Source organism: Microtus oregoni, unplaced genomic scaffold (genome assembly GCF_018167655.1).
Source record: "Microtus oregoni isolate MIOR12 unplaced genomic scaffold, Mior012 000047F_ref0000412, whole genome shotgun sequence".
Classification (NCBI taxonomy): Eukaryota; Metazoa; Chordata; class Mammalia; order Rodentia; family Cricetidae; genus Microtus; species Microtus oregoni.
This window is the reverse complement of record NW_024543221.1, coordinates 6040776-6065429: the sequence shown is the minus strand read 5'-3', so window position 1 is coordinate 6065429 and position 24654 is coordinate 6040776. Positions and strand designations below refer to the sequence as shown.

The following is a 24654-nucleotide window of genomic DNA, read 5'->3' as shown; positions in this document are numbered from 1 at the left end:
TTTTCCCACCATTTGTGTGTGTGTGGGGGGGGGGGGGGGACAAAAATTTCACCATGAACGGCCAGAAAGTACAGCAGTGTTACAGGCAATTATAAAGTATACAGTAAAGTTTGTTCCGAATTACTTTTTCACTTTCATCCATCCCAGGTAGCTACAGGGGATGAGGGAGGGAAAGGTCTTGCCCCCTCAGCAGTGATTTTCTGACCAAGGAGTAGTGTTAGTCATGCTTCCTTCTCTTGTCCATAAACGGGAGGAGAGCCTACTGATGCTATCAGATGCATTTAAATAAGGCCTGCTCCAGGGAAGCCCTCAGAGCTGACTCCCCATCCTGCCTCTCAGCAGCAGAAGCTTGTTTTCTTTCGTTTCCATGGGAGTGCACGCTGCTTATAGCTGCGTGGGTCAATCTGCCACAGCAAACCGGGGCAGACAGTCTGTGGGGGAAAGTTGAGATGCGCATACTCCGTGTCAGGAGGAAAGGCTGAGGTGGGAATGTAGCCACCCAGGGTTAGAGCCGCAGCGCTCACAAGCGTATTAATCTTCTGTAGATTAGAGCGGCTGTCTCACCCATTTATCCTTTCATTCACCTTTCAAATATCCAGGTCCCTCCATGACGGGCCAGGCGTTGTGTCTGATGGGCAACCCTGTTAGAGTTTAAATCATTTCCGAAGGGCTGGAGAGATGGCTCAGCGGTTAAGAGCATTGCCTGCTCTTTCAAAGGTCCTGAGTTCAATTCCCAGCAACCACGTGGTGGCTCACAACCATCTGTAATGAGGTCTGGTGCCCTCTTCTGGCCTGCAGGCATACACGCACACAGAATATTGTATACATAATAAATAAATTAAAAAAAAAATCATTTCCGAAGAGGGTTAGGATTCAGTCAGGCCAACTCCAATTTCTAGGTTTATGAAGACAATCAGCTGTACTTCCTCCTTAGTGAACTCTTAGGCAGTATGATGCAGGCAGAGAGACAATGGGCCAAGAGCTGGAAATCCTGGGTTCAAGTTCCAGTTCTATTACAAAGCACTTTGCGACAATGGGCAAGTTACTTAACCTCTCTGGCTCTCAACACTCCTTAAAAAATGAGTGAACAGCTAGATTCCTCCCATCTCTAAAATTCTATATTTCTTTTTTTAAATATTTATTTATTTATTATGTATACAATATTCTGTCTGTGTGTATGCCTGCAGGCCAGAAGAGGGCACCAGACCCCATTACAGATGGTTGTGAGCCACCATGTGGTTGCTGGGAATTGAACTCAGGACCATTGGAAGAGCAGGCAATGCTCTTAACCTCTGAGCCATCTCTCCAGCCCCCTAAAATTCTATATTTCTATATAGTAACACAACCATGAAGCTGCCCATGACCAGAACTAGTCTGTATTTCTATGTAATAACACAACCATGAAGCTGCCCATTGACCAGAACTAGTCTGTATTTCTATATAGTAACACAACCATGAAGCTGCCCATTGACCAGAACTAGTCTGTATTTCTATATAGTAACACAACCATGAAGCTGCCCATTGACCAGAACTCGTCTGTTTCTAGCTCATTTGCTTTTTTGCGCACTTTCAATGTTAGACCAAATATGAACAAGAAGTAATATTTTGTCAGAGCTAACAAACTGCCCTTCCATAAAATGACCTTTGGAGGTCAGGCCAGCCAATGCAAGATCTAAAATCAAAGGCAATGGTGTGACCGACCAACTGTGAGCTGGCAGACTGCCATTCAAAAGGATGGAAATGCGTGTAGGCAGCCAACATTCTTGGCTGGTACATTTTTAATAAACACAGAAAACAAGAATAGCATTTTCCTCTTGGATCACTTAGTTTGGTAGCCATGCCATTGGGACATTTGCTGTTAGGATAAAGATGCTGATGATATACAACTTATTTAGACCAGGATGGATTAACTTTTACAAATGAGAACCAGGTTCTCATCATTTCCAAGGAGTTTTTTATTTGTGTTTCTTGTCTCTGACAAGAGAGTTTGAGTCATTACAGTGGTATCTCCACCTCTTTAGTTCTGGTGACTTTTATCTGAACATAGGTGCTGTTGCATTTGCTGTATTGGTAGGAATGGACTAAGGAAAACTGGAGTGAATATGGTTGAATATGCATCTTCATTCCCCCCAAGATGATTCAATATATATTAATACTCTTTTAAAATCAAGAATGAAGGCTTCCATAGCAAATGTTTTTTTAACTTGTTGAACTCTTGAGGTGTAAGCATTTTAAACTACAGTCATGTATATACAGACAGTGTACCTCATAGTCGAGATGTTTGCTAATCATGGCATCATGGCTTTGTACATATAATGCATGGGGTTGCTTGATATGTATATTTCTCTGTCTTTTGTCATATGGCAACAAGGACATTTGACTGACAAGGCTGTTTTCTCTTCAGTCCTTGGAGATCCTTGAATAAAATGCTCTGTGATGGCAAGCTGTAATTAGCTATGTGGGTGGAAATTAGTGTTCTCCAAGTACACCATGTTTAGGGCAGAGGCACCCTGCTTTTTCCTACCCGAGGCCACCCTGGTCCTGTGCCACAGCTCTAGGTCACTGCTTCTTGCAGGGCTTCCTTCCAAAAAGCACATTGTCTTTGTTAAGCTCTGAAACCAGGAGGCTTTTCACAGCGAAAAACAGGTTATGCTGTTCTCTAGACAAGTCAGGCATTGACCAAGGGATGACTATATTACGTTTGCTTTTCATTTCAAAGTGCACATATTCCCAGCATTCATAAAAATCTTTTGAATAGTAGCCCATTTTATAAGGAACATCAAAGTTTTGAATGGATTCCTGCAGTATTGGTAGGTCCTCCATTTTGGATGCAATAGGAATCCCGTAGCAGTAAAACCTTTCTGTCCTATTCCAGGCATCTTGAATACCGCACACACAAGAAGGCTATTTGTCCAGTTTAATTTTTTTAGCAGAGCATTGGATTTGGAGCGGGGCGGGGGGTAGTACCCCTTTTATTTATTTACAAATTCGGGCTTCTCAGACGCCCCCTGCACCATCTGACTGTAACACATTCCCCGCGGCGTTAGTATTGTACATCTATCTTTTCAAGGAGGTGAGCTCCAGTCTAGGTGAAAGACAGAACATTTAAAATTATCCTCAGTTCCCATCCCTCCCCGCCCCCGGCCGGGATTCCCTTTCAGCTGGTGACGACAGAAAGGGTTCCACGGGCTGCGTCTCTCGCGGCTGCACAGGGTACCGCGTGCCTCGGGCCACTGATGCCTTAGCTCTGCGTGCGTGCGTGTGTGTGTGTGTGTGTTGTGTGTTCATGTGTGTGTGCGCGGTCACCCGCGTACCGTGCACGCGTCGGCCGAGTCCCCAGGTCCCGCACGCTCGGGGGTCCTCGGGAACCCGGGGGACGACAATGACCACGTCTTGCGTGTTCGGGACTCCCCTACACCCCGCCCCTCACCCGGAGGAGGGGAGGGAGTCGCGCCGCAGCGGGGGCGCGCATGGGGGGGAACACACGACGACGGCGACTGCGGGATGTCAGCCCGTGCGCCGGAGTCCCCTCCGCGATCGCGCCCGGCTAGTCACGCCCCCCGCGGTCCGCTCCTCACCTGGGCCACCGGGCGGCCGGGAGGGCCACGGACAGTGAGCGGGGTCAAGGGCAGAGCGGGCGCCGACCCCCCCACCCCCCGACCGCAGGGGGCGCGGAGCCGGGTGGGCGGCAATAAAGGGCTGCCGCCGCCTCAGCCGCCTCCCTCGGCCGCCGCCCCGCAGCCCCCTCGCGCGCGCTGCCCCTCGCCCCGGGAGGGAGGGGGAGGGGAGCGGGCGACGCGGGAGCGGCGGGGGCGGCGGGAGGAGGGCGGCGCCTGCGTGCTCCTCCGCCGCCCCGCCCCCGGCGCCCCGCGGCGAGCCCGGCTCTCCTCCCGCGGCTGCAGCAGCTGCCGGTTCCTCACGGCCTCGGCGGCGGCGGCGGCGACGCACTCGGAGCGGCCTGTGGCGCGGACGGACGGGCGGGCGGACGGACGGACGGGCGCGCGGCCCCGGCGGCTCCCGTCTGAGGCGAAGGTTGAGGCTCGACGGGGAGGAGGCGGCGGCCGCCGGGGACCCTACTCGGCGCCTCGGCCCCTGCGCCCCCCTCCTCAGCCCGTGGTCGCTCGCGCTCGGCGGGCCGGCCGGCCGGCGCCTCGCCTCTGCGCGCGGAGATGGTGTAGCCCGGTCGCCCGAGCCGGAGCCGCCTCTGCTCGCGCGTCCCCGCGGCGTCCGCCTCCCCGCCTGAAGAGAGACCCTCCGCTCGGCGTCTCCCGCGCCGGGGAAGCCTCGGCGCCGCCGGCACCATGAGGTGAGGGGCGCGCGGGCCGCCAGCCATTGTGCCGCGGCGCCGCGACCGCTCTGCGCGGACCCGCCTGCCCCCGGCCCGCGGCGCCGGCTCTCCCGGCTCTTCCCTGCTCCCTTTTGTCCCTTTAGGGTTTCTCCTCCCGCCCCCCCCTCCCGTCCCCTCCCGTCCCCCGCTACCCAAGCTCTCAGATTTGGGGGAGGGGGTCCTTCGTGTTCCCTCAGATGCTCTTCTTTCACCCAGGATTCCCCTTCCTCAGTTTAATTCGCCTGCTCCCTCCTCCCTCCCCCAGCCTCAGCTAGCGAAACCCAGGAGATGGGGAGGGGCTCGAGATCCGTAGCGTGCTTGTTGCCGAGGAACAGGTATTTTCCGTGTAGATGTAAAAATTCCCAGCACTTTTAGGACAAAGCTCTAGTGTTTAATTAAAAAAAGGGGGGTGGGGGAGGAAAGTTTGAGAGGTCTGAAATCTCTGCGGGGAATGAAGTGCCTCTGGTAGGGGTAAGCAGAGGAGCGGGGAAAGGTAAAATTTCCCGATGGTGGGGGAAGGGAGGGAATTTACTAGGTTTGCACTGGCGGGGGACCGCGAAAGGCTGGGACAAGTTGTTTGAGGGTTGTAAGCCCGGGCGGGGGAGGGTTTTGTTTGGAAAGCCCTTCTCTCCCGTTCTGTAGCAGGCTGTGTTGCATTGCAGCAGTAAGCGGCTTTTCCCTTCCTCTGTAATCAATACAACAGTTTCTCCTTTCAGCCCCTAAGGAAAGAATTGGCTGGACCGTCGTGAAATGCTTTTTTTCTTTTTGATTGATACGATGAAACATATGGTGTGTTATTTCTCGGGTTTTTTTTTTCTCCGATTGTGTAGGAGAATAAACCATGATGTGGTGTGTCATTCATTGGAGGGGACCCCCCCACCCCCCCGCGCCCCAAGCCTTTCCTAAGCTTGTTTTGTGTCCATAACCTCCTGGTTCTGGATTGGTGCAAGACTTGGTGAGATCTGGGCCTTCGTAGACCGGAGGCTGATCCATTTTGCGTTATCATCCTTAAAGGCCTTCCTTCTTTTAGGTTAAACAATTGTGGACGAAGTAAACTACTCCACGTCTTTCTCTGGAGATAGTCTCTCAGTTCATTTGGATTTGAAGCTCCTTTGTGTTAAAGATTAATGGCCAGCCCTTGCCAAGACCTTTATAATGTAATGCCATGAGATTTGAATGATACAATTATGAATTTCCTTCTTTTTGGCATGAAAATGTTATGTCATTGGGATTTTTTCCCCTTATTTTTAAGTAGGTTCCGCTTTCAACTTTAGTTTTTATATTCCTCCCACTCCCCACCCCAAATCAGGGTTGAACATAGTCCCAGGTCACTTTTAAGTATTTTTTGTGTTGTGTTCACTTAAGGTTACTGTGAATTTTCCCAACTCCGAGTGTCATATCTTTATTTATGTTAGTCTTAGATTTTTGCTTAATGCTAACTGACCTCTTTCTTTTCCTTAGTGATTTCACACAAGCTATTTCAAATGTTTAAAAAGTAATTATGGCATACAAACCAGAAACCAAGATTGATCTTTGTAAAATGCAAGATGAGAAACTTCAGCTATATTTTTGTACATTTTTCTTAAGCTTAGTAGCCTTGAAAATTCAGGAGCTGTTAACAAAATCCATGACTGCTCTGTCATGTAATATTACACACTGTTGATTTCTACTTTAGTGACTTAATGCTGTAGAGGTCTCGTAGAACACGTTAGTACACTGCTTTTTCAGACTTGGAGTAATTTTCTTAGCATTAAAAATAAAGATTTAAGCTATCTGAAAGATTTTGAACAAAATACATTGAAGTTTTTGGTAAAACTTATACTGTACATTGTCTGTCTTGGGTAAATTATATCTGGACTTACAAGTTCTAGTTTCCAGTAAAATGTAACTTGTTTTTTAAGCTGTTTTCTTACTATACTTCTTAGTAGTAATAGAGATGGAGAGATCACACTGCAGTATTTCCAGTAGCATGAACATCCTCCGAGGTCTAAGATGTTTGAGCAGTCTACAGTAATTCTTTGTAGGCTGATTTTGAATAATTTAAGAGCAGAAAAGAGGATCAGCTAGTTTTTCACTTTGAAGGGCTTTGTTCGGTAGGTGGTGTGTTCAGCTTGGGCAGGAGCAGTTAGCTACTTAGGTAGCTGTGAGGGTAGGATGGCTTGATATGAGGTAATCTCCAGTGCTGGGAGCAGTTGTTGGGATACTTTGGTGCTTAAGAAAGGACTTCTGCTAGTATTTGGTAAATCACAGATGCTGTCAGGACTAAATGTTAACCTTCTAAGGGGTTCTTTTTTTAAAGTTATGTGAAAGATAGTTTTGGTGTTTCAAGGACCATCCAGAAATAGGAATATTGAGTAGAAATTTCTATTTAAGTTGGTCAGAATTTGGAAGAAATAAGTGTCTTGCAGTATTGAGTATTTGTGGTAAGATCTCTCAGATGATTTAATTTTAGGAACAGCATGTATTGTCACATAATGTAATCTTATACAGACGGGAACTAAATGCTTAACATTCCTGAAAGTCATAAGACATGCTCCACATTTAAATGCTGTGTATAGAGTTATGAAATTTTGATTAGAGGTGGACAGCAAAAAACATGGTTTAGTATTTACACAGGACCGTGGAAGAGTTGATGGGAAAAAAGCCACAGACCCAAAATACCAGGCTGGCATTTGTAGTAGCCTGTTGAGTTTTTGGTTCTGTTTTGTGTGATGCTTCAGAAGCGTATTCCTTGTGATCCGAAATTGTGTGTTTGGGATTGCAATTTTAAACACTAGCTGATCACTTAAAAATTTACCTTACCTTTTTTAACAGAAAGAAGAGTCTGTTAGACTTAGAATACTTAGCTCATTATAGTCTGATCTCTTGGGAGAGCTTAGAAAATTTTGGATTGATATTTTTAAGCCATATTGTATGGCCCAGGCTACTGTAACACTCACTAGATACTCTGACTTTCTCATGTAAAAAAAGGCATAATGGGGTTGTGAGGATTGACCAACGCTATTTACTGCTTACTGAGTGGCCTTGAGCTAAGCATGTAATTTCTCTGTCTCTGTCTCTCTCTGTCTCTCTCTCACACACAATATGTACAAATCAGTGGTAATTATCAGTATGTATTTATGTATGTAACTGTGTATAGTTTGCTTTTTGTGACAGGGTCTTAGGTATTGTGTGTTGTCCTCAGATGCAAATCTATAACTGAGGATGACTTTAATTCTGATTTTTTTTTTCCCCACCTGTAACACCAGAATGCTGGTGACCTGCACAGCTTCATGCTGTACTAGGAATTCTACGCAGGGCTTGCTGCATAGTAGACAATCATTCTGCCAACTGAATGCATCTGTGCCCCCCAGTATATAGAGAGGTAATTTTTGACTGAGTTGTGAGGATCAAATAATAAATGCTTTGTGGGCTTCTTTTGTTTTGAGATTAAAAACTTACTTATTTTAGACTAATTGCACAAAACTTTAGAGTAATTTGCTTTACCATTGACCTTATTTAAAGATGCCAAATAGGTTACATTTTGTGGATGTAGTTCAGTAGGTAGTGACTAATAGGCAGATAAGGGCATTGATAACATTTCTGGGATTGATGAGGAAGAATGCCATATATTCATTAGTAATGTTTGCTTGAGATATAAGTTCAGAGAGTGGTCGGTTACAAGAATACTACTAATCAAACTGCTTTATGCCCAGCCATATTGATTAAGTGAGGAAACAGGTTTTTTTTTTTCAGCTTTCTTCCTGTGTTTATGTTTGGTCTTTGAAACTTTTTATGGTTTTGCTGTTTTAAGTTATAGTAATGATAAATTTAATACATACTTGAGAGAAGTGCAATCAAGGGACAGAAAATTCAGGTTATCTGAACTGTCTTGCTAATTGAGCATATTGGTAAAAAGATAATCCTATTATTTCACAGGATTTTAGTGCCACGTTATATATCTGTGAGAGGATGAAAATAGTCGTCTCTACTTCCATGGGTCTCCATTTGTGCTTGCAGCTGTTGAGTATGTGACTCTTCTACAGATACTTATTTTAGAAGTAGGAGCCTCATCTTCAGTGTTTTTGAATATCAATATTATAGGTATTAAGTGAATAAGCCTTGCATATGAGTGTGGATAAGTAGATAAAATTTATTAAACTTTATATTGTATTCAGGGTTTTGGGTATCTTATTAATCCATTTGGAATAAGCTAAATAATTAGTCAGGCACCATTTGGCCAGTAAAGAGAAAATTACATTAATTATTTTAATATTTTATTCTACATACAACTTTAGTTTAAGAGATTATTGCATAACTTTATTGGGAGATTGGAAGCTAGTAAAAAGATACTCAAACCCTTGTTTCCTTTCTCCTCCCTCTACACCTTCTTTGAAATTAATGGGTAGAATTGAGGGGATGTAAAACTCCTAAGAAGTGATCTGAGTTGAGGAACCACAGGAGATGTCTCTCCAAATATAGATTTGAGGATTTTGCTTTACGGAAAAACACAAAGAACCAAGAGTCTTCCTTGTGATACCTTCTGAGTAGTCCCTAAATTGCCCCCCCCCCTGGTTCTAAAGGATTTGATACTCTTTTCCCAAGTCATACCACTAGCCCAGTGTTCTCCATTTTCATATTTGTGTTACCAGTAAAATACGTGGCATATACTGCCTATATCCAAATGGATTTGACATTGTCTGGTATTCTTTTAGAATCTTACGTACTAACAGTAATAGTCACAGTTTTGGAGTGCCTTGTAACATTCTAGAACTGTACTGGGTACAGCTTTGGTAGGATGTGGTGTGGTATTTGCAGATTGAAAGTACTAATAAAATTACTTAAACAAAAATCAGCACCACCAGCGTCACTGCTACAAGATGGATGTAGAACTGGTTTCTTACTTATTACCAAAGCTCACAAGTAGCCAGAGCCTCAGATTCAGGTTTGTTTACCCCCAGAGCTCGTTGGACTGTATTTCCTTGACTTTATTGTAAAATACTAAATTAACAGATAGAAGAATGTTTTGGTTTTTAGTGTCTGACCAGAGACTGAAACATTTGAGCATCAGACATGTATGTATCTCTCTTGGTTTAACTTGTGCCTGCAGAATTGCTTGCTTCCCCACCACCCCTCCCCAGTGCTTGAGATTTCAGTTTTATTTTCTCAGAGCTGAAGAGTGGAATCTTAGTGGGGTTAGGAGGGGTGGCTAGAGTTTTTCCCAGAGACATCAGTTTCATTGGCTTGAGCTCACTTAACTGTACCTGCCTCCTAAAAGCTCTATCCCCGAATGTAGTTACATTCTGGTTTAGGACTTCAACAATTGAGAGGACACAATTCAGTCTGTATAGCAGAACATACTTGTGTGTTGGTGGGGTTGAGGGGGAGAGGGTAATTTGTGTAAGGTTTGTACTAATCATGGATAGGCATTTTATTATTATTATTATTATTATTTGGTATACAATATTCTGTCTGTGTGTATGTCTGCAGGCCAGAAGAGGGCACCAGACCTCATTACAGAAGGTTGTGAGCCATTGTGTGGTTGCTGGAACTCAGGACCTTTGGAAGAGCAGGCAATGCTCTTAACCACTGAGCCATCTCTCCAGCCCTAGGCCCTTTTTTTTTTTAATGTAACAGAAATAATTTATTAAAGTATGTTTGGGAGAACTAATATACCTAAGTCACCTACGATTTTTAGAAATGTACTTATATTAGGAAGTTTCTGTGTTAGAATTTTAACATACAGCTTGTCTAAAGAGTCCTGATGTGAAACAATGTATGTGTATCTAAGTGGTAAGTAAATGATACGGTGTAAAAATGGTGTGGTTTATGAAGAGTCCAGCTTCAGAGTCCTCTCTGGGTTAGCTGTCGAGTTTTGACATTTATCAACTAATTTTTAAGTAGTTTGTGAACTGTTTATTTAGATTAGAATTTCTTCTGTAAAACTGAAGTAAGTTCTGCTTCACAGAGTTGGGAAAATTAAATAAGGCTCTGGCATAACACTTGGCATACAAAATAAATCCTCTATTTCTAGGGAAGTCTTAACATCTTATAAGTTTATGTTAAGAATTTGAAGAATGACCGGGTGGTGGTGTCACACACCTTTAATCCTAGTACTCGGAGGCAGAGGCAGGCAGATCTCTCAGAGGTTGAGGCCAGCCTAGTCTATAGGTCGAGTTCCAGGACATCTTCGGCTATAAAGAGGAATCTTGTCTTCGAAAACAAACAAAAATGAAATATTGATACATTGCACCATGTTGGTGAAATAAGCCAAGAGAAGGAAGCGAGATCCAAAAGGATGCCTTGCTGAACTATTAGTATATTAGAGGTTGCCAGGAGTGAGGGAGGAATGGGAAGTTTGGTATATGTTATGCCTTCTTTTTGACACAGTGAACGTGTTGAATTGAATATATATTGTGTATATATTAAAAGGAGAATTTTTTTAAAGTTACAAAAAGGTTAATTTTACTGTGTCTGAGTTATAGTCTTAGGATATTATTTATTTATTTATTTTTTACTGGAATAGACAATACCAAAAGAGAATTGCATCTGTTTCTTACATTTATACCTAATACTTTTATTACTTTGAATTAATATTGACATCTTCATGTTTTATTAATGAAGAGAGACTAAAAACATAGCACTGGGCTGTCTTTTCTGGGGAGCCGGCTATTCAAGTGCTTAGATTGAAATCTTGTCAATGGTGCCTTTGAGAAGCCTGGGCAAGTTATAGAGTCTTAAAGTACTGCTAAATAAACAGTAGTTAATTTCCTTGTTATAAGTAAAAGTGACAGACTGGAGAGATGGCTTAGCAGGTCTAAAACTGCCTTCCACGCAGCCTGATGGCCTGATGGAGCCTGGGACCCTCATGGTGGAAGGAAAGAACAACCTCTGCCGGTTGTGCTCCAATCTCTGTACCTGTGGCACACATACCACCCCAAAAATATATTTTAAAAATTTAAGTTCTAAGAACAATAGTAAATAAAAGCCACCAATAAAATGTCTTGAAGCACATCTGTAGGCTCTTTAGAAAACTGTTTAGTCTGAGTGGTGTTTTCCTTGAGTCTGTTTACAGTAATCTCAGATACCAATGAGAGTTTTGTCCTTGGGGAATAAGATAGCTGTGGTGACGTCTTTAAAAGGACTGAGTACTTTTCCAGTGGAGAAGGCCTGCTGGAATACCTGTTCTTGGTAATGATGATGCTGTGAATTCAAAATGACTGTCCTTTTTACTGTTCCTTAGAAGGTCTTCATTTTCTGTCTTTTTTGGTGTCTGTCATTGTCAGTTTGATAGGGGAAAGGCTTTAGAAAAAGAACTCAAGAACATAAGTCAAATGAATAGTCTTCAGGTCAATCTAAGGGGAGTCCAGATTGTTGGATTTCAGGTTCAGTGAAGGCGTGGGTCTTCTTGTTAAGGTTTCATAGTTACCTGTGTTGGTGAGATGTTTGTATTGTTTCTCAATCCTGAGATGCCATTACCCCCCCAATCCCCCATAGTTTTACCTTTTGTTAGGTTGTTATAAGCAAAATTGTGACTATTTAACGTGTTTTGTTTTTGTTTTTGAAGATAGGGTTTCTCTGTGTATCCCTGGTTTTCCTGAAACTCACTCTATGGACCAGGCTAGTCTCAAACTTAGAGATCTGCTTGCCTCTGCCTCCTGAATGCTGGGATTAAAAGTACGTGCCGCCAAACACACCTTCAATTTTTTTAATGTTTTGAGTTTCTGCATCTTAATGTTCATTTAGAATAGTTCTTTATAATCTACTTGATAATTGTATTACTTCTAGAGAGTGAAGAAATTACTGTTCACATTAATGGTAATTTTTCTGAATTGCTTTTTTCCTTCCATTAGTGTATTTTGCACATACTTTTGAAGTATAAAGATGTTAAACACTCAGATGGAAACTCAACTAAATAGGATTGTGTATTTATGTATGATGTACTTGTTGTGTCTGTGCACCTGTGTAATTCACATGTGGACGTCAGAAATCTTGTGTCTTCCTCCAAGATTTTTATTTATTTATTTATTTGAGCCAAGGCATTTCACTGAACCAGGAGATTATCTGTTTGGCTAGACTGACTGGCTGACTGGCTAATAAGCTTTAGGAATACACTTGATACTGTTTTCCCAGCAATGCAGTTAGTTGACTGTTAAGAGGGTTCTGGGATCCAAATTCAGGTTTTTATACTTGCATAGCAGTCATTTCCTCCCCCCCCCCTTTTTTTTTTCCTAGTTTTTTTTTTTTAAATATTTATTTATTATGTATACAATATTCTGTCTCTGTGTGTATGCCTGAAGGCCAGAAGAGGGCGCCAGACCTCTTTACAGATGGTTGTGAGCCACCATGTGGTTGCTGGGAATTGAACTCAGGACCTTTGGAAGAGCAGGCAATGCTCTTAACCACTGAGCCATCTCTCCAGCCCTTTCCTAGTTTTTTGAGACAGGGCTTCTCTGTTGTAGCCTGGCTGTCCTAGAACTCTCTCTGTAAACCATGCTGGTCTTGAACTCTCAGAGATCTGACTGGCTCTGCTTTTGAAGTGCTGGGATTAAAGACATGCACCACCTCCAGCTATCCTGAAGCTGTCCTGGAGCCTTTTGTAGACCAGGCTGTCTTTGAACAAACAGAGATCCTCCTGCCTCTGTCTCCCGAGTGCTGGTATTAAAGGCCTTCATCACCACACCCGGCAGCTAGGCTTTTTGTAACATTCCATATGCAGTGTTTGTGTGTATAAGTAAAGACTGCACTACTTAAAAATGGGAAGGTGGAGGGATGGACCAGCAAGTAAAAGGTGCTTCCTGTCAATTCCTGGAACCCATGTAGTAGAAGGAACTAACCACCACAAGTTGCCCTCTGACCTCTACATATGTGCGTGGAATGAATACACAGCATGCACACACTAGTCCTTTGCATTTAACTGTTGTCATTAAATACAGATCTTTATAAGTTTAAAGTGACTACCTAGTAGTTTTTTTTTGCCTTGGGTAGATGGATCAGTCTACTTAATTTAATCACTTAGATACGGCTTTTAGATTTGTTGTATTATTTTTTCTGAGCCTATCCTCACCCTCTTTAGCTCTGGGAACCAAACATAGCCCTGTGCTCTTGCATTTTGTACTTGCTAGGCAACTGAACTAAATTCCCTGTTGTTAAATGAGATAGCACCTGCCTTCAGTTCCAGCCCTTAGGAGATGGGACAGGAGATTGAGCCCAGCCTGGGTTGCATGAGCTGTCTCCAGAAATAAAAGCACTGCTGTGAACATCCTTGTAAGTGTGTCTGTGTTTATATATGACTCTATTTCAGGATAAAGTTCTAGAAAAAAGGTCAAGAAACAGTATTTACTTTTATTTTTTGAGTTTGGGTCTCATGTAGTTCAGGCTAGGCTGGACCTCTGAATCCTTCTGTCTCTGAAGTTCTGGGATTACAAACATGCACCTCCATGGTCAGACTTCTTTATCTTTTACTGTATCCAGTTGATATCTCCTCATGTCCACCTCCATTTATTCGTGTCAGTCTTACACTATGAAAATCTGGTTAATTGTTAGCTCATTTGAACAATTACTGTTTCCTCATTTCCACTCGACTCTGATTCTCCATTCATCAATCAGAATGATCTTAAAGTAGAAACTAGATATTGTTATTCCCCTCCTAAAGCCTTCAGTGGTGTTTTAGAATAAAACTATAAATTAATAAACAAAATTATGAAGGTCATTTCTAATTTGACTTTGGTCCTAGTCCCCAGGGCAGGTCTCTGCAATTAGTGTTTGAGAGAATATTAAATGAAACAATTACCGGATATAGAAGTTACCATGACTTCTGTGTAGCCCTGGGTGTCTTAGAACTCTAGACCAGGCTGGCCTCAAACTCAACAGATCAAAGGAAGCTATTGCTTCCCTTAAATTAACCATGTTTTGATAAACATTATGCAATTAGTACTTTAGTTAGAGTTCAGTTTCCTCATATCTGGCTAGCTCATCATAATCTTTGTCAGTCTGTTAGCTTAATTGTGTGTGTGTGTGTGTGTGTGTGTGTGCGTGCGTGCGCACTAACTAGGTCGAATATCTCATTTGCTTAGGTTAGGCATCTGTTTCTGAGTATCTGTTCATGTGCCATTTCCCCAACAGGATTAGTTTTTTCTACTATGATTCATATGTTTTAAAGATACTAGTCTTTTATAGTCTGTGTCTATTTTATCTCTTAACTATTCTGTAACAAACCACCTCAGAATCCAGTATAAAGTGTATTGGTTTACTGAGCCGTAAGTCTGATCTTAAGTTTTTCGTTCCCTTGGCCAGTCTTCTGTTTTATCTCTGTTGTTGTGTTAAACACTCTGACCAGAAGCAGTTTATGGACAGAAAGGATTATTTCAGTTTCTAGGTTACTGTTTATTATTGAGGGAACTCAAGCGGGAACTTGAAGCAAAAAAACCAGAGAGAAGTGCTGCTAATTGTCTTCACTTGCTCAGGCTGTTGCTTAGCTTTCTTATACAGCTCAAGACCACTTCCCCAGGAAATGGCGCCACCCATAGTGGGCTGATCTGTCTGCCATAGTTAACAGTTGGGATAATCCTCCACAGGCCAGTCTGATCTAACCTTAGCTGAGGCTATTTTCGCAGGTGGCTTAGACTGTCAGCTTGGCATCTCTGAGATAGTAAAGTCATATTTTTTGTTTGTTTATCAAGACAGGGCTTCTCTGAAGCTTTGGAGTCTGTCCTGGAACTAGCTCTTGTAGACCAGGCTGGCCTCGAACTCATAGAGATCCGCCTGCCTCTGCCTCCCGAGTGCTGGGATTAAAGGCGTGCGCCACCACCGCCCGGCTATGTTTTTAATTTTTAGAGGCAGTCTCATAACAGCCAAGGCTGATGAAACTCAAGTTGGTCTCGAAGTTGTTGGGATCTTTCTCCCTTAACCTCCAGGGTGCTAAGACTACCAGCATGTGTCTTGTTTAAGTTTTTATCATTTTTGTACTACTATTTTAAAGCATATATATTTTATTTAGAAAAATTTTTCTTTGTTAATTCCAGTGTTAGCATTTATATTCTTTTTTTTTAGAGTTAAAAAAAATAATAGTATCAAAATGTTACTGAGTACTTAACCATCTGAAAACTTAACGTGTGAATTCAATTGATCCTGCTTGAGCAGCTAAAAGCTAGGGACTGTCATTCCACTTCTGTGGGCAAGGAAATAGAGGCAGAGACAGCTAGGTTTTTTTCTTAACCAGTTCACAGGGGAACTATTTGTGTTTCTCTGCCTAGAGCCTTGGTTTTTACGAGTAAACCCTTGGGTTTCTTTGTAATTAACTTTAACTGGTATTTGATGTTTGGTGAACAATTTTATCTTGCTATTTCATGTATAAGGGGTCTCTTTAATTTCTTCAAATAATTGGTATAAGAACAAGACCATGTAGAATGAATTAGCCTAGAACATTTCATAGATAACAGTGCATAGCAGAGATGGGGAGGAATGGCTTTATTTGGAGTTAATCTTGAAAAATGAACCACAAGTATGAAAACTTTGATATTATGGTTGCAACTATGTTATATTGTTAGAATGCAAGAATAATGAATCAAATGTTGGCTGCTTTAATATTTTTGCATATTTTCTGACAAAATTGCAAAGTATTAACAAACCAAAGTTTTCGTGCTGTAGTGAGCTTTTCTAATATGATAAAGCCCATTTTTGCTAAAATACTTAAGACTTAATTAGTTTATCTAAGGAGTTTGTTTTGTTTTTTTGATTACTTTCTTTTCACCTCCTAATAATCAGGTCTTTGTTAGTTGTCACGTAACGAAGTGCTAATTAAACATTCTGAGAGCGTTTTGGGCCATACCCAGGAGGCTAAGACAGGAGGATCTGAAGTTCAAGGCCTGGGTTCCATAGTGGGTTCAAAAGAAAACAGAAACCCTAACAAGCCAATAGAAAAGAGAAAAACAATTTATCTCATATTGGAAGTCCAGAGGTAGAGTACACTAACTTAACACAATGGAGTACTCCCTGTCTTCTGAAGACCCAAAGCTCTTTTGTCATTTGTGATGTCCACCTTACCTTCACCATGTTAGCATGTAGGTCATAGTATCTCGATGCCTCAAATTAAGTTGGGTAAGTCTTTCAGGCAGTAGAACTGTTTTTTCTTCATTCCTACTTAAACCTCTTAAGGCAATATTTCTCAACCTGAGGGTCATGACCCCCCTTGTGTGTGGGGACACATATCAAATATTTACATTATGAATCACAGCTGCAGTGAAATTACAGTTATGAAGTAGCAACGAAATAATTTTATGATTGGGGGACACCACAACATGAGGAACTGTACTAAAAGGTCACAGCACTAGGAAGACTGAGAACCTTAAGTTAATAAAAACTGCTAAATTGACAAGTGAGCGTACAGCTTAGTGAGTATACCCACGTGCCTGTAACGCTGTCAGCTCTGTTGGGGTAGAGAATGAACTTAAGTCCCTACATGCCTCCTCTCAGTCACTATCCTTGGTTTCATTATTGCCAGGAGTGTTGCATTGATTAGAAATAGTTTCCAGGAACCTACAGGATTGTGTCTTTGAAAGGTTTGTACTTTTACTCTGTAGATGGTCTGCATTGTGTGGCGTGGAGTGAAAATAGCTGATGGAGAGATTGACTGGGCAGAGGTGAGTCCAAATGGTGGCGCCTCTTCAGAGGCAGTGCTGCCTTGGAAGGTATATTTAAAGGGGCCGAGTTTGTTTTTATGAATAGTTCGTTCTTTAGTGGGTATTTCAGGATTCTTCTTGTTTCTGGCAAATTCTGGGAGTCTACTGAAGCTCCTGGTTGAGACCCTTTTATCTGTCTTGTCCTCTCACATTTTCATAGATACAGTGTTCCTAATTCATTGATTGTCTTGGTCTGTTATTTTTATCAAATCTGTCATCTTTGCAGTAGTCAGATCTTTCTGTTCCAGGCTTTATTAGCTCAGCCTCATCCTTTGTAACTCTCTGTGTCTTCTGTTGCTCTTTATAATTAAAGACTAATTTTTCTTTATCATGGCCTAAGTCCTACTCTGTGATTCCAAAGTTAGTAGAGTAGCCCAATAAGATAAATCCCCAAAATGACTTAGAAAGATATGCTTGGGAATTACCCATTCCCTTGTACTTGGCTTAGTGAGGGGGTGACATATTCATCTGTTTTTCAAGAGGTGTAAAGAAAAATTCTTGCTACCATGAAGGTTGGAACTGTTACATATTTGTGGTTGATTTCCTTCTAAATAGTGCCAGTTACACATGATATTTAAATTTCTTGTATTTATACCATTGTTATAATAGATTGTCAATGTTTTGTTTCCATTTAAAATTTTTGAGTTTTGGAGCTGAGGACTGAGCCCAGTACCTTGCTTAGCATGTCCTTGGCATTTTTAATTGTCGAATCGTAGTTATATTACATTTTTAGAGTGCAGTAGGATGTTTGATACATATGGTGTGGAATGATTAAATAAAGCCAGTTAGCTATCATCTTGCTTGGTGTATTTCTGTGATGGTATATTTGAAGTTGATTGTTTTGAAGTGTATGATATTATTCACTAGAGTCAACCTACTGTGTGGTAGATCTCATGTCGCTGTTACTTTGTATTGCCTCAGTAAAGTGCATTTTCTGCTTTAAGGGATTTGCCTCTGAATGCCATCTTTTAACTTTATTATTTTTTTTTTAAATATTTATTTATTTATTTATTTATTTATTTATTATATATACAATATTCTGTCTTGTGTATGTCTGCAGGCCAGAAGAGGGCACCAGACCTCATTACAGATGGTTGTGAGCCATCATGTGGTTGCCGGGAATTGAACTCAGGACCTTTGGAAGAGCAGGCAATGCTCTTAACCACTGAGCCATCTCTCCAGCCCCATCTTTTAACTTTATGTATTCTTCTAAATATGGAAGTTTTCCATCTTGGAGGACAGGTATTCAAGTTTATTAACAGAATTGTGTCTGTAAAGGACAGAAGATGGCTCTACTGATGGTAAAGATGGTTGCTGCCAACGCTGATGACCTGGGTTCAGCCCCCAGAACATGTGTGGTAAAAGAAAAAAACTACATTTAACCTCTGACCTTCCTACATGAGAGTGTTCTGGTGGGCACTCGCACAGACCTTAAAAAATTAAAGAAAGAACATTATCTTTGAGACCTTTTGTCTATCCCAAATCTCAATTTCTTTTCTTTGTAAATTAGGATTAATAATTAATTGCCAGGGCTGGAGAGATGGCTCAGTGGTTGGGAGCATTGCCTGCTCTTTCAAAGGTCCTGAGTTCAATTCCCAGCAACCACATGGTGGCTCACAACCATCTGTAAGGATGTCTGGCGCCCTCATCTGGCCTTCAGGCATACAGACAGACTATTGTATACATAATAAATAAATAAATATTTAAAAAAAATAATTAATTGCCATACTTTTGAGACTTACCATGCCGTTTAGAAGATTGTGTATTTAGAATTTTTGTGTGTGTGTGAGGCAGGGGTAAATCTGAATTGTATAAGGCAGAACAGTAGGCTGGGAACACTTAAGAGTTGGTGTTGAATGCTGCGGTGTTGCTCAGTAATAAAATATATGTCTCACATGTGCAAAACCCAGGTTCAACTCCAAACACCAGAGGGTGTTAGGAAAAGGAGTAGGTTGATTTTGAATCTTGAGTCTGAAATTTGTGAATAGGCCTAGTTTGTTAAAAAGTTAGATAAGGATTCTTTGCATTTTCTGGCTTCTGGTCGTTGCTCAGATTCCTTGACTTGTAGACAAACACCTTACTTTCTGCTTCTCTGGTCATATAATTATCTTTTCCTATGTGTCTCTTTCTTAACATGATACTCCTATTTGTTTGAGGCAGGGTCTCATTATATGTATGTAGCCCAAGTACTTTAGCTTCTCAAGTACTAGTGTTACAAGTGTGTGCCACCTTGCCCAGTGATACATTTTCCTTTTATAAGAATTCCAACCATCTAGGATTAAGGGCCTAACATTGTGTCCCTTCTATATTGACCCTGTTTATGAAGAAGGGTCTTGTTCTGAGATACTTCCTAAGTCATAGCCTGAGTTCCCATTTGGATGGATGTCACAACTTTGATCTCATGCATCTCTATCTCTGGTTAGACAAGTAGTCTCATGACAGATATAAAAGGAAATTTGTGTATATGTCTTAAACAATACCTGCAGAGAGTCAGGATAAAGCTACCAGTGCTAATTAATGCAGAGATGGAGGATCTGAGATAACACAAAAAAGCAGTTTTGTTTCTATATACCAGCGATGAACCACTTAAAAAAAGAGAAATTAAGAGCAGTTTTCATTTGCAGTGATATCTAAAGGAATAAAATACCAAGAAGTAAATTTAATCAAGGAGTTAAAATTTGTATCGTAAGACTGAGAATTTTCTGGAAGAAATAAAAAAAAAATCTAAGTAAATGAAGACACAGTGTTAAGAGAACATTGATATCCCAAATGATATACATCTGGACCCTATAGCCCTATCAAAATCCTAATGACAGTATTTGAAATCCATAATTGATAGTGGAATTTTAAGGGACCCAAAATAACCTTAAAAAGAAGAATTGGGAGATCTATATGTCCAGTTAAATATCTTACTAAAATAGACTGGCAAGATGACTCAGCTGGTCAAGACACTTGCTCCCAAAACTGATGACCTGAGTTCGTCTCTAGGACCACTTGGTCTAATGTCCACACATGCATACTGTACACACACACACACACACACACATTTTAAAAAATCTTACTAAAATACTACAATGATCAAAATATTCCAGTATTGGCATAAAGATAGACCAATGAATAGAAGAGAGTTCAGAAACAAGCTCTCAGGTATACAGGTCAGTCTATTTTCAACAAGAGTGAAAAGTCTGCTGGGTGTGTTGACTTAGATCTGTAAATGTAGCACTGGGGAGGATGAAGCAGGGGGTTTGCTGCTATAAAGAGGACAGCGTGAGCGACAGAATGAGACCATCTTACTGTAACCCCCCCCCCAAAAAAAAAAAAAACCACCAAATGAACAAACAACCCAAGGAAGGCAAGAAGAGTGCTAAGATTATGCAGTGGGGAAATACTATCTTCTTTTTAATGACTGATATCCTAAGAAGTTATTCCCTGGTTTTTAAATTGTGATTTAATGTGATTTTTAGTGCTTTTCCAACAGTTTTACTCTGCATGCACACACGTACAAGCATGTCTCAGCTACATGAGACCTGAAAATAGAAGCAAACAAAAATTGACATAAGCCTATTAGTACGTGAGTTATCTGAAGGAAAAAAAAAACATGCTTTTGAATTTTAGTATTAATGAAATGTGAAAGATAAATCTCTTTGAAAGAATTGTTAGCAGAAACATTTAGACGTCTTTTAAGATGAAACTTATTTTAAGGTAGGGCCTGGGTACACACTAGCTGTACTCTAACAGGCTGCTTAACCAAACTAGCCTCGAACCTGTGCTTCCGCTTCAGTCTCCCGTAGCATGAATTCTAATTAAAATCCCACAGTCAGATCTTAGGGGGTGAAAGCCGAAAGATCAGAGAAACAGCAGCTGAATGCCTCGAGCTCTCGTCTCCTGAGCCCTTGTCTCCTGCCTTATATTCCTCTCTCCACCCAGCCGTATCCCTTCCTGTTTCTAACTCTCTAGTGCTGGGAATTAAAGGTGTGTACCACCACTGCCTGCCTCTATGGCTAACTAGTGGTTTGGTTCTGCATTTTGACTTCAGGCAAGCTTTATTTGTTAGATCACAAATAAAATATCACCATAGCCTACCAGCTGTTGAGACTACAGTCATGCGCAACCACTCTTTGAAAGATAGCACCTTTCTTGGTGTGTGTGTGTGTGTATGTGTGTGTGTGTGTGTGTTTCAATGCATTTGTGGAGGCTAGAGATTAATGTCAGGGATCTTCCTTGATCACTTTCCACCATATATATTGAGACAGAGTCTCTCAATGGAACCAAGAGCTTACCGATTTGACTTACCGACTAGCCAGTTTGCTCCACAAATTCTCTATCTTCCTCCCAAGCTTTTGGTGGTTACCATGCCATCCAGTGTGTGTGTTAATTAAGATCTCAATTTAAGTTCCCAAACTTACTCAGCAAGCACTTTTACCTACTGAGCCATCCCCTCCAGCTCCAGAAAGTAATTTTTTTATTCTACAAATCTGCTATGAAATTTCTTATCTGAAGGCCTGGAAGTTGAATATTGAACACATGCCTGTTATAGGATGCGCTATTGATCATAGAGTGGAATATTACTGAGCTTCACTTTTGGGATAATATTTGCCTACCTTGGTGTAAATCAAGTGAGTTAAACAATTGTAAATGACAAGGTTTACTGTTCCTCACTTAGGTGAAGTAAACAGTTGATAAATAACTGCTATTGATGGGCCTTGAAAGGCGGGCAACCTCTCAGGTGTTCTTACTGTTCTTTTACATTATGGAACCTGAGGCTTAGAAAGGTTAGGAGACTTGGCTGAAGTCATATCATTGGCAAATGACAGCTGAGCTTCAAATCAAAGTCCTCTCTGTTAAACATCCGGCCTCTTACTAAATTTTATCTTTCAGTGCTGTTTACTTCTCAAATTTTATTTTTCATCCTTAATATTCAGGACAGGCTCCAAAGCCACAGAGAAACCCTGTCTTGAAAAAAAGAAAAAAAAATATTCAGCCCATTGCTGTCTGAAGGCAAGGTAGAGCTTGTGAAGGCAATGGTAGGAAAGATGGCAGATGGGACAAGACTGTATACAGTTTTCAGGGATGGGTGGTAAATAAAAATGAATGTGCCATGTACTTCCTATAAATTATTTTTAATTTCTTAGGCCATTGCCTAGTGTAGGATGCCCTTGTGTTGAAGTACATAGTTCGTGGTAGAACCTTGTTTGAAACCCAGCTTTGTCTTACTTCCAAGCTTACATATTTTTCTTGAAGTCTACTTTAAAATGACTTGAAGAACTTTTCTGCTAGATAAATAACTTGAAATTCAGAGCATGGGGTTAACAGAATTATTATTTTTTTAGTATTTATTTATTTATTATGTATACAATATTCTGTCTGTGTGTATGCCTGCAGGCCAGAAGAGGGCACCAGACCCCATTACAGATGGTTGTGAGCCACCATGTAGTTGCTGGGAATTGAATTCAGAACCTTTGGAAGATCAGGAGATGTTCTTAACCTCTGAGCCATCTCTCCAGCCCCCTTAACAGAATTATTTTAGAGACTCTTTGAGAGTGTGTGCTAAACTATATTTGTATTCTGTATAACAGATATAACAGCCTTCATTTATAATGCACGTCAAGTATATTTTTGAATGTTTTTGTGGTGTGTAGATCTATTTAAAAGCTACTAAATTCAGAGTGCTCCTAAATTTTCTCAGTCAACAGATTATTATAAATGGATTAACCATTCTATGAATTTAAACAGCTTCTCATTGTTTAAAGTGTTTGAAAAGATTTTTAAACTTTTTGTTCTGTGTTAAATGTGCCACATCATGCCGGGTGGTGATGGTGGCGCACGCCTTTAATCCCAGCACTCGGGAGGCAGAGGCAGGTGGATCTCTGGGAGTTCGAGGCCAGCCTGGTCTACAGAGCTAGTTCCAGGACAGGCTCCAAACCTACAGAGAAACCTTGTCTCGAAAAATTTAAAAAAAAAAAAGTCACATGAGAACATTTAACATTCTCAAAATAAATAGAGAAACCACAAAACATAAAGAGGAATGGCTGTGGTTTTTAATTTTGTTCCTTAGGTGAAATAGAGTTTTATCTGAAAAAGTTTTGTGAAATGATGCCAGTTTATCTATATGCACAATCCTAAGAAATAGTTCAGTTCTAAGATTTAAAATTTTATAGTTCTTTACAGTAAATTACAATTTTTAAATCAGCTGAAAGCATCTGTTGCTATTAAATTATGAAGCAGTGGGTGTCTGTGCACACACAAGTACTGTTAACCTGTTATTTTAAAAACTAAATGGGCCTAGAGAGATGGCTTAGCAGTTAGAGCACTTGTTGCTCTTGGAGGGGAAAGCCTGATAACCCAGCACTCACAAGACGTTTGACAATCATCTGCGACTTCACTTCCAGAGAATCAGAATCCCTTTTGGCCTCAGTGGGCACCGGACCACACTCGGTACATGGGTGGATACTTAGGTGTGCGTGTGTGTGTTTGTATGCAAACAAAAATACCCGTGTATACAAAATAAAACCAGAACTACCTTACAAATGATGCTTTCCAAGTGTAGTCCCAAAATGAGCCTTTGTGGGTTTTTTGGCTAAATAAGAGAAACTATAAGAACAGAGAGAAACATTGAGAGTGAAAGTATAAGAATACTTTGAAATTCTAAGTAGTTTAGAATTTGGATTTACCATTTTGTAGTTTTAGAAATATAAATTATATAATTTTTTTTCGTAGTTTCTTACCTTGATGGAGTTAATTGTGGCTTGGCAAATGGAGAAAGGGAGTTTTGTACTGTTTTCAGATTGCAGAATCTTGTTGCTATGCAACAAACATTGTCAGTTAGCATTGGGTATAGTAAATTGGTATTCTCTGTCCCTTTTCACCACATGCTCATTTTGTAAGTGGTTTGAGGCTATTTTTTAAGTTTTTATTTTAAAATGGACATTTAAAGATTTTTGTTGCTATTCATAATTGGTTGTATTTAAGGTTCGTGGAGTTTTTCTGCATGTAGAAGCCACTGAAATGTTTGTGATGGGAGAGTTTATAGATCTGTTTCCAAGTTGTTTCAGGTTAGAACAGTGTGTTATGGTTTTGTTGCTGAAAAGATAGTACCAACCTCTAGAGTGTATTTTTGCTTGAGAATTCAAGTTAAATGTTTTGAACATGGGAATTTTATCATAGTACAACATGTTGTGAAAAGTAAAAAAGTATTTTAAAATGCTTTTATTGCAAATGATTTTAAAACAGGAATCTTGAACTTTTATACAGTCTCTTATAGAATATAATGATTATTTTCTAGCAGGGAAATTGAAATCCAATGACATGGGTGATGGATAATAGTGTTTCTTATGTTGTGGTAAAATATATACATGATATCATTACACAACTTTTTTTTGTTGTTTTTTTGTTTTTTCGAAACAGGATTTTCCCATGCGACTCTGGCTGTCCTAGAACTCATTCAGTAGACCAGGCTGGCCTTAAACTCACAGAGATTGGCCTGCCTCAGCCCCCCAAGTGCTAAGATTAATCACTGCCCACTCTCATTAAACCACTTTTGATGGAGGAAGGTCATTGGTTAAAAAAATAAAGAAACTGCTTGGCTGGCCCTCATAGGTTAAAACATAGGTGGGAGGAGTAAACAGAACAGAATGCTGGGAGGAAGAGAAAGTGAGCTAAGACTCGACT

The 24654-nt window shown here is 40.9% G+C and overlaps 1 protein-coding gene across 9 annotated transcripts in view; it reads left to right on the top strand.

Moving 5' to 3' along the window:
* The first annotated feature begins 4180 nt into the window (after window positions 1-4180).
* The window catches only part of Enah (ENAH actin regulator), a 107976-nt gene continuing 87502 nt past the window's right edge, over window positions 4181-24654 (top strand). For all 9 annotated transcript variants that reach the window (XM_041635491.1, XM_041635490.1, XM_041635486.1 and 6 more), the window contains exon 1: window positions 4181-4306. In XM_041635491.1, coding sequence (XP_041491425.1) covers window positions 4302-4306 — 5 coding nt within the window. In that variant the 5' untranslated portion in view covers window positions 4181-4301. The remainder of the gene's footprint in view (window positions 4307-24654) is intronic.